This window comes from Schistocerca gregaria, chromosome 2, assembly GCF_023897955.1.
Source record: "Schistocerca gregaria isolate iqSchGreg1 chromosome 2, iqSchGreg1.2, whole genome shotgun sequence".
In the NCBI taxonomy this organism is placed as follows: domain Eukaryota; kingdom Metazoa; phylum Arthropoda; class Insecta; order Orthoptera; family Acrididae; genus Schistocerca; species Schistocerca gregaria.
In genome coordinates, this window is record NC_064921.1 from 960,021,961 (window position 1) to 960,032,888 (window position 10,928).

The window sequence follows — 10,928 nt, forward strand, 5'->3', positions numbered from 1 at the left end:
ATACATATCAAGCAAATTCAAAGTAATGCCAATCCCAAAATAACACAGCTAAAAGATCATCCTGATCTGTTATGGATAAAACATTGGACAGTAACAGTTTCTTTGAAGATACAAGCTGTTTCATTTATACTAACTGTTGTCACTGTAGTAAGTTTGCTGTCTGTTCTAAGAGGGTATCATTGACTTGCCAAAAGTTTCGCACATGGACATCGTCCATTGTTGATGCAGTTGTGATAACTTAGTGGTTTGAATGTGGCATGCGATTCAGAGGGGTTCAGACTGGTGGACTGTGGATGTGGTCCACATAAAGCCATGAGTGTATTGTGCCCTTAGTGAATGGAACTTTGATTGAGGGACCACTTGTGTGGTTGACATTAAGCTCAGAGGACTTGCATACTTGTCATTAAGCCCAGAGAACCACGGACTGTGAACTTCTGATGTCGACTACTGGGTAGTAAGTAGGTGGCAACCTATAAAGCCCTCCAGCAGAACAACAACGGGAAACTGTGGTGGGGGCATGTAATATGGAAGAGGCGACCTAGTGCGAATGATAGCAGCACTGAGTGCAGTGAACATAGCGCTACCTGGTATTGTGGTGGCTGCAGATGGTTTGATGATCTTCAGTTGAGTTACCGCTGTGAGGTTGATGGCTCGGCCATAGGTGACATCTCTCTCCTATGGAGGAGGTGATGGATTCATTTTGCTGCAGTCGGTGGCTGTTATGTAGACGATAGGCAAGTATAATGCTAGTGTACATGCACATGCATTCACATCTATGGTCTGCACAATACTTGGCATCATATTTGCTCACATTTTATTGACTTGTCTTTCAGTGTTTCATGCTACTGTTGTAGAATGAGGCGGAACATTAGGGATATCCACTTGTTCAAACTCTGAAACGTTGTTTACAGGCTCCTGACATAAACTCGGAAATCCTCCACCTGATGTTAATATGAATGAGCAAAGATCTCTAGTACACTTTTTTATGCAAGTTTCAGGTAACTAAAAAGACTTTCATCTTTTACTGTAGATGGTAATGCCTCTGAACATAGCACTTTGTCATGTTCTCCAGACTTGCCTTCAGATTTGAATCTATGTAAGAAGAATGAACAACAGCTGCCACAGTGCCTGTAGTCAACACAGTTTCTCTCCTGATCAGTCGCTAATGAACATTTCTGCCAGAAACTGCTATGGCCATTGTCTTTCGCGCTCAGGATATGTTCTATCAAATCAACCTTCGCTTTAGCTCTCTCCTTATTTTCGTGTTCCTGTACCATGATCTGGTGCCAGGCAACTGAACGGTGATTGGGAAAAAAGGTCAGACAGTTGGGCCATTTGAGCATCGGGATGCTCTAACAGGTAAGAAAGAAAGAAGTTGCTCACTGTGTCCCAAACTCTTACATTGACATCTGCCTGACTTCTATGTAACTACAGTATAACCCACTTTTACATTCCGGACTTAACATTTTCCTGCCATTTAGGACTTTTTTTTTATCACTCCTGTCAAATTGCGTATGTCCACAATGTTAATTCACACCCGATTTTGCACCGTGAAAAAATGTGGAAATGTAGTGTTTACAAAGATTATGTGGTTAAGTTTCTTGACACCAGGGTGCTCTACTAAGCGGATTTAAACTGGTAAACATGTAAAAGTTGGAACAATTCGTGCTGTATCTCCTGTCACTGCCAGACTCTACTCTGCATGTTGACTGCTAGGAGTAACTAGGTTCGTACGGATAAAGTATCATGATGAATCACAACCATTTCCAAACTGTCTCTACAACACATGTGGAGTTTTGTGATTATTGTAATCATCGTCACACCTCTGTTGAATCATATTTAGTGTGTTTCATCTTTGGGCCGATTGTAGTGCTAGTTGACACCTTCATTCAGTTTGCGTTGTTGACATATTTTTGCTTTAAACACAGTGGGAATTATGTATTGTCATGCTGAGCGAAATGTGTTTGAAAGACTTACTGTCATCGTTAAGTGCAATATTTACTTATGTATTTATTGTGATGTTACACAAAAACACAATTTGAGTGATAATTTGCATGTGTGTGGTTTTCTACATAACTGAGGAAGCACAATACCTCAAGAAGACGACTGCAGTTCAAGAGACGCATAACAATGCATATGCAAACACCAAACAAAATACTTATGTCAATATCTGCTATTCATATTGAGAAAAAATTCTGGAAACACACTAAGCATGAAAAAATAAATAACTGATGCAATGTTTCATTATTTAAATAATGAATGACAGCTACAGGCATTCCAAAAACATCAATAATGATGTATGAAATTGAGTCAAATGTTTCTGCTTCCCATGATATTAGTGGCTTTTATGAGATAATAAACCATTATTAGATGATAAACAAGTCCCTGACATGAGTATTTTGATGTCTATTATGTGCAAATACGTAAAGTGCAAAAATGAAAGGGGGTTTCCTACACATAACTTTTACAGTTTAAATCATTATTTTACATTTTCCTGAATTTTACACCATTTTTTTTAATCCTTTGAAAAGTGGAAAAGCTGGGCTTCACAAAAAAAGTACATGCTCCATGCAGTTTGAGCAATAAGTGCCAACTATCCGAAAATCTTAATTCCTGCATCATGTAGAATTTCTCACGGGAGAGTGAGCTAGTGTGGAATTTCAGAACTGAAACCTACTAATCAAGATAATTTCGGTGTCTTGGTTCAAACTGAGACTGAACTTGGTGATATTCTGTAACTGATCAGTTTCTTTTGTCTTCTCCTCCTGAAAACTGTATTCTACTGGTATGAGAGCTGCTCTTTCTCCTTCCAGCTGGTGATGAAAAGTCCTCGAGGTCCATCTTTCCTCATGCAATAATTGTGCATTGTTTGACCACTTATTTTCACAATCTATAACATTTCTTCTTAACTTCACGTATTCTACTGTTGTCCCATGACATCAACTCAAAGGTACTAAACAGTCTCACATTACTATGGAGCTTTTAGTCTTGAGGTGTTGGTGCAAAACTCTTTACAAATTTCAATCATGTTCTTACTCTGTAGGAAGTTTCAACATGTCTGAACAACTCAGTGGCAGAGGAAGAGCAATGTACTGTACAAGAAGTTTTGTGGTCTGCAATAAAATGTGTTGTAAGAAGTCAACATAAAAAATATGAAACTGGTGCTGCAAAATGTGTACCCTTCCCAAATACGATCTGTTAATAATAGTTACACTCAAAGTATGGTCCCCACACATTTGCATTTAATTCTTGCACTGCCCCATAGCATTTCTGCTCCTCATTTTGCATTATTCTGCAGGAAGTTCACTGTAAGGAAGCTTCCTGAGTGTAGATATCAGGCATATTACTAGAACACTTATGTGGTATACTGCTTTTCCACCACTGCCAAACCATCAATTGAATAATATTGTACAAACTTTTCATATCGTACAAAAAGAATTAAAGGGCAGAAAAAAGTATTAGAAACATGCATTAGTATGCCTCAATAAATAGTTCCTAAATTATATGAACAGTATCATTTCTACTGTGTCATCATTGGATACTCAAGTTTCTCTACCTTTCTGTCCTTTTGATATCTAAAACTGATTTCAGACAGTTCATTGCACTGTGATTCTTCTCCCCCCCCCCCCCCCCCCCTCTCCCTTTGCACAGACGCTCAACAGAGCAACAATTTGAATCTGTGTAGCACTTCATTTAACCAAGATACTGCTTCACAACTTTCATTTTCAAGATATTTCCAACAAAACTGAAAAACTTTTACTGATAATCCACAGATTTTTAAATCCGAGTTCGAAAACCTCCTTACGTCAGACTGCTTTTATTCTGTCAGTAGTCAGAGGCTTTGTCTGTAATCTATTATTCATTTACACGTAACATCGATATTGCAAACCTTAGATTTTTTACTTTTTTAGTTATTAGCTTTCTGTGTACTGACTTGTTCTGTAATAAAATGACGAAGTAAATTTGGCTCACAGGAGCCCATGGAACCTTAGAAGGAAATAAGCTCACAGTCCAGAGTTAAACATGCATGTTTTCTATTTAATTGGTATACTTTTTCCAGTGTTTTCTTAGTCCCACACATACAGCTCATACGCTGTGCATGGTACTTCCAACAGAATGTTCAGAAAGTGCTCTGACTTAACAAATAATGTACTAGCTGATGAATACAATCTCTTGCTCACTCCGTAGAAACTAAAGTATGTAAACATCTTCAGTAATGAAATTTTTAAAAACATTTGACAAAGTAACATTTCTTAAAAATAGTATCGCACCTTAATAATAATGATGTATTATGTAGTAAATCATTGTTGGGATTAGAGGAGGACAGATAACTGAAGAATACCATTCACACTTTATTCCCTAAATGCAACAATAATCAAAACAAAATATTATTTTTTTTGTGGCCACCCCAAAAGTGTCAGAAATTTCCACTGTCACTTGTATAATAAATCTATTAGGGACTCCCCCATCTTGTTCATGTGATGCTAGAAGGTGATTTACATAACATTTTTTTCCTTCCATGGCAGGTATGGTATTTGGCAAATAACTTAGAGAAATTAAGCAAATTGAAACACCAGTTTCCTAACATATTACATCAGAAAATGCAGTAAATAACCACTGAATTTCTAAAAGCACATACATAATTACCAACTACCATATGGCCTGTATTTACTTTCTCTTATATCCTGCCACTCAAGCAAAGTGGAAACTGAATGAGAGTGGGGTAGATATTTTCTGCGTAGAAGATTGTTCCGCTTCTAAGGGATGTGACTCCAGAGGTCATTGTAAAAATGTTGCTTAGGTATACCCATTGATCCTCTACAACATGTCAATCCAGGAGCAGGATTAGCAGTTTGTATCTCACCAGTGAATCCTTTTTAAGCTGATATACAAATATGACTGTTACTTCGCTGTGATCTTGGAATTCGTGATAGTATGTGTTGATTTATGTTGATTCTTGCTTTGTTCATTGGTACTGATTTGAACTGCTCATGTTACTTGCAGCTTTATAGCTTGCTCGCTACTGTGTTTTTGGCACTGAACTTAATGTTCATCTGGGTTTCCACATGCTACGTGGTTCATGTCAGTAACCTGTCTAGTCTATCAAGCTATGACAGTAACACAAATTTGTTGTAATCAGCTAGTATACTACTAACGTAACATGATGCTGATTGTGTTATACATAAGTCAAATAAATATAATATTATATTTATAAAGTTTTTACCTGTATAAGTTGTGCCTTTTAAAAAAAATCATGTTTGTAGTACTAATTTCATAGAAAATGACTGATTTGCGTCATTTTAAACAAAATGAGTTGAAAAATTGCACAATGTAAGTCTGTTAATAGCCACTGGAGAGTTCTCTGAATGGAGTGAAGTCTTCAGTGATGATCCAGATGGATGGACAGTAGATCCACTGGTATTACCTATACATTTGAATGACTACGTTTATTATAAAAATTGAAAAAAGGAAAAGAAAACAGACTTTTTTGTAGGTGATGGAAAGTACTACAGTGAATCTTTCAAGATGTGCTGCAGCAAAGAAAAGAGTAAATAACACTTTTTAAAGAGCTGACAGTTTCCTGCAAAGAGTGTCATCCCTTTTTTAAGGAAAGGAAGAACTTAAACTGAAAGAAACACATTCAGAATTTTTTTTAATAACTAGGTTTGACAACCTTTGTACTTAGTGTCATTGGGTATCTGTGAGGAAGTCAAATCACTATTTAACAAATTTGCCTGTTGTAATTTGTTAATATTTTGGGGAGTAATATACTGGTGTAAGCAATTTGTGGAAAAGTGTACACTCAAAGTACGTTGGTGCTCAAAATGAACAGCAGTATCTGTAATCAAATATTAAATAAATAAATAATTTTCATTACTGTTTATTGAAGCTGTTATTTACTCAGAAATGACTGAATTATGCTGTGATAAAATTTATGAATATTTTCCTCATGTTGTTGTTGTTGTTGTTGTTGTTGTGGTCTTCAGTCCTAAGACTGGTTTGGTGCAGCTCTCCATGCTACTCTATTCTGTGCAAGCTTCTTCATCTCCCAGTACCTACTGCAACCTACATCTTTCTGAATCTGCTTAGTGTAGTGATCTCTAGGTCTCCCTCTACGATTTTTACCCTCCACGCTGCCCTCCAATACCAAATTGGTGATCCCTTGATGCCTCAGGACATGTCCTACCAACCGATCCCTTCTTCTGGTCAAGTTGTGCCACAAACTTCTCTTCTCCCCAATCCGATTAAATACTTCCTCATTAGTTATGTGATCTACCCATCTAATCTTCAGCATTCTTCTGTAGCACCTCATTTCGAAAGCTTCTATTCTCTTCTTGTCCAAACTATTTATCGTCCATGATTCACTTCCATACATGGCTACACTCCATACAAATACTTTCAGAAATGACTTCCTGACACTTAAATCTATACTCAATGTTAACAAATTTCTCTTCTTCAGAAACGCTTTCCTTGCCATTGCCAGTCTACATTTTATATCCTCTCTACTTCGACCATCATCAGTTATTTTGCTCCCCAAATAGCAAAACTCCTTTACTACTTTAAGTGTCTCATTTCCTAATCAAATTCCCTTAGCATCACTCGACTTAATTCGACTACATTCCATTATCCTCGTTTTGCTTTTGTTGATGTTCATCTTGTACCCTCCTTTCAAGACACTGTCCATTCCGTTCAACTGCTCTTCCAAGTCCTTTGCTGTCTCTGACAGAATTACAATGTTATCGGCGAACCTCAAAGTTTTTATTTCTTCTTCATGGATTTTAATACCTACTCCGAACTTTTCTTTTGTTTCCTTTACTGCTTGCTCAATATACAGATTGAATAGCATCGGCGAGAGGCTACAACCCCGTCTCAATCCCTTCCCAACCACTGCTTACCTTTCATGTCCATCGACTCTTATAACTGCCATCTGCTTTCTGTACAAATTGTAAATAGCCTTTCGATCCCTGTGTTTTACCCCTGCCACCTTCAGAATTTGAAAGAGACTATTCGAATCAACATTGCCAAAAGCCTTCTCTAAGTCTAAAAATGCTAGAAACCTAGGTTTGCCCTTCCTTAATCTAGCTTCTAAGATAAGTCGTAGGGTCAGTATTACCTCACGTGTCCCAACATTTCTACGGAATCCAAATTGATCTTCCCCGAGGTTGGCTTCTACTAGTTTTTCCAATCGCCTGTAAAGAATTCGCGTTAGTATTTTGTAGCTGTGACTTATTAAACTGATAGTTCGGTAATTTTCACATCTGTCAGCACCTGCTTTCTTTGGGATTGGAATTATTATATTCTTCTTGAAGTCTGAGGGTATTTCGCCTGTCTCATACATCTTGCTCACCAGATGGTAGAGTTTTGTCAGGACTGGCTCTCCCAAGGCTGTCAGTAGTTCTAATGGGATGTTGTCTACTCCGGGGGCCTTGTTTCGACTTAGGTCTTTCAGTGCTCTGTCAAACTCTTCACGCAGTATCGTATCTCCCATTTCATCTTCATCTTCATCTACATCCTCTTCCATTTCCATAATATTGTCCTCAAGTACATCGCCCTTGTACAGACCCTCTATATACTCCTTCTACCTTTCTGGTTTCCCTTCTTTGCTTAGAACTGGGTATCCATCTGAGCTCTTAATATTCATACAAGTGGTCCTCTTTTGTCCAAAGGTCTCTTTAATTTTCCTGTAGGCAGTATCTATCTTACCCCTAGTGAGATGCAAATTGCATGATTGTCAGCGAGTTAACTTTGTTTGCTTTAAAAAGAATATTCCTTGGTAGTTATTCCTGTTCTGTCGATGAATTTGTATTTGTAAGCTTGAAGCACAGGTAGCACAAAAGAATAACTTGATTACCACCGTGGTTTCTCGGTTTTCCTCAGCAAGATTGATTCATGGTGTACTTCCGGTTACCCAGCCAAGTGTTCACCCCTCCCTCACCAGAACAGTGGAATTGACATGGCTGTTGGTCAACTGAAAGCATGCTAATAATTTGGTAACTGTTGCTTGTTAATTTAAGCATTTTAACTGTTGTATGTACTCAGCTCTATGTTACATATTTGTTTGTAGATTTGCAGCATTATCCCTGTATGAATTATGTTAAGGAATACGTTAACTTGCTACCTTTCAACATGTATTGGTAACTAATAGTATTCATCCGACATTTTAATGTGATTCTTTTTTAATGCTGTTATCATTTATATTTTTGTGTCAGATATGTCTCATTTCATCATATGGTTAACTTCCAGTGGGTGCTGAAGTCTCAGTGTGGTTAATTTGATGTGATATTTTGTCATATACAAACACTTTTCTATCACTTCTGAAACATTTTTTCCTCCTTTTCTTTTCAGGGCTGTTGTTGAAAGTGGTTCCATGCAGTTAACTGAGTGGCAAGCAACACTTCTACAGGTAGCAATTGTTCCTTCAACAGATGAGATACTAAATGAGAAAATAATTACACTTCTTTTAAAGTCTGGTAGTGGATTGTCATCTAGTGCAAAATTTGGACAGTTGCTGATTACTGTTATACAGAAAATTGGTCCTTCATTGTCTATTAATAAGCGAGAATATCTTGCAGCTGTTTTGGCTGAGCATAAAACTGTAGCTCGTAAAATTGGGGAGAAAGCTCTTAAAGCTCTGAACTGAGTGTTAAGAAACAACTTTTAAATGTAAATTTTTTACAAGTATATAACAAAAGTTCCTCCTAATTCATAAAATATGTTGTTCACGACTGATAACATCCACATACAGTTATACTCAATGTTATTTTCCAATAAAGGGAGAGCACAACCAGGTTTCAGGACAACATCCCATCTTCAGGTGCATCTGAAAAATTATAGCCGAATGTGATAACTATACATATTGTCAAACTCTAAGGAAACCAATAGAACATTAGTAACATTTTAAAGAGGATACCACAATATGTACAGAATATCCATACAAGTCAACCAAAAAAGGAATAATATAGTGATTCTCCAGAATTTATCTATTTATTTATTTATTTACTTGTCATTAGCCAACATTTGTTGAAATAGACAGTTTTGACACACATTTGATAGTGAATCTGAAATTGGGAAACTATGTATATTCAGATTACATTACATGAGGGTAAAGAGTTATTCTCTACATTATAATTCCTTAACATCATAGTTACTCTCTACTACTTAACAATTCCTTAACATCATAGTTACTCTCTACTACATTCCAATTCCTTTACATCATAGATACACTTATCAACTAACAATTTGTGCAGCTGCTTCTTGAAGGCATCACCTTGTAGGTCTTTCAGTGATGGTGGTAACTTGTTATATAATTTTAACCCTTTTTGTTTAAAGCTACTTTGGACCTTAGACAGCCTAGTAAATTCTACATCAAGATTGTTTTTATATCAGGTATCATGTGAATGAACGTGTGTTCTGGAAGGTAAGGTATGTATTTGTTTTTTTTTATGGAAAGAAGACACGTTTTTATATACAGAGAAGGTAATGTTAAGATGTTAAGTTCTTTAAAGTGCTTTCAACATGATTCTTGGCTTTTAATACATGTAATTGCTCTAATTGCTTTCTTCTGACACATGAACACTGTCTGAGGACCAGATGAGTTTCCCCATAATTTTATTCCGTACTGTAAGTGAGATTCAAAGAAGGCATAATAAGAAGATAAAAGTTGTTTTCTGCTAACTAATGTTTTTAGTTTCCTTAACAAAAAGACTACTCTAGATAGTCTGGTACATAACAGTTCCATGTTAATTTCAGGTCTAGGTGGATTCCTAGAAGTCTTACATAGTCAGACTCATTTAATTTTTCCTGTAGATTGTGCAACAAGAAATACATAGTTTCAGTCTTGATACTGTTGAGTATCAGCTTGTTACTGTGGAGCCATATGGCAGTCTTTTCAAGCATTACTTTTGTTTGCTTCTTCACTTCCTCCAATTTATTATCTGAGGTAATCAGGGTTGTGTCATCGGCATATATTATTGACTTGTGAAGCATGAAAGTAGGCAAGTCATTCATGTATACCAGGAAGAGAAAAGGTCCAAGCCTTGAGCCTTGTGGCACACCTCTTACAACTGGTAGGTCATTTGATTTCTGGCTATTTACTATAACTACCTGAGTTCTGTTTGTCAGGTATGATCTGATTAGTGCCAGTTCGTTATTTTTGACACCATAGTACTCTAGTTTATTTATTAGTATTTCATGGGATACAGTATCAAATGCTTTACTCAAATCTAGTAGTACAGCACAAGTGATGGAATTGTTCTCAAAGCATCAAGTATGTCTATCACAAGAGTGTCTACTGCATTTATTGTAGACAATCCGGGCCAAAAGCCAAATAGCAAGGAGGAAAAAAGATTTTGTTCAGCAAAGTAGTTGCAAAGTTGTGTTTTAATGCAGCATTCTATTATCTTGGATAGTAACTTTCAGGTTTGTTTTTTTCTCCTTTTTTATAGATTGGGATAACAATACTAACCTTCAGGACCTCAGGAAATTTTCCAGCTGTTAAAGTACTATTCATCAGAAATGTAAGAAGGGCAACAATAATGTCAATTACTTGTTTCAAGATGGTGTTGGAGATGCCCTAGAGATCTTCACTGTATGAGCTATGTAGGTTTGTGATGGCTTTGTATACAGTTTTGCAGGTCACCTGTTTGCATTTAAAGGATGAGTTATTTAGGTCAGGAATGTTGTAGGTAAAACTTTCAGAAGTTGCATCAACTGGTGCAGAGGTAGCAGCAGCTTCGAACTTAATACTGTTAACAAAAAGTTCATTTTATTTTTTTGGCACTATTGTAATTTCTTGTCTGTTTTTATGCTTCCCTGCTATTTCGTTTATTACCTGCCAGACTGCTTTGCATTTGTTGCTGGAGTTTTCAATGAAAGTATCATTGGCTCTCTGCTTTGCTGTCTGTATTTCAGACCTATATTTCTTCCTG

The 10,928-nt window shown here is 36.7% G+C and overlaps 1 protein-coding gene across 1 annotated transcript in view; it reads left to right on the forward strand.

Annotated features, from left to right (window-relative positions):
• LOC126335437 (uncharacterized) overlaps nucleotides 1-8,703 on the forward strand; it is a 93,001-nt gene extending 84,298 nt beyond the window's left edge. The window contains exon 6 of the mRNA XM_049998719.1: nucleotides 8,347-8,703. Within this exon, the coding sequence (XP_049854676.1) occupies nucleotides 8,347-8,641 (295 nt within the window). The 3' untranslated portion in view covers nucleotides 8,642-8,703. The remainder of the gene's footprint in view (nucleotides 1-8,346) is intronic.
• Nucleotides 8,704-10,928: the final 2,225 nt, after the last annotated feature.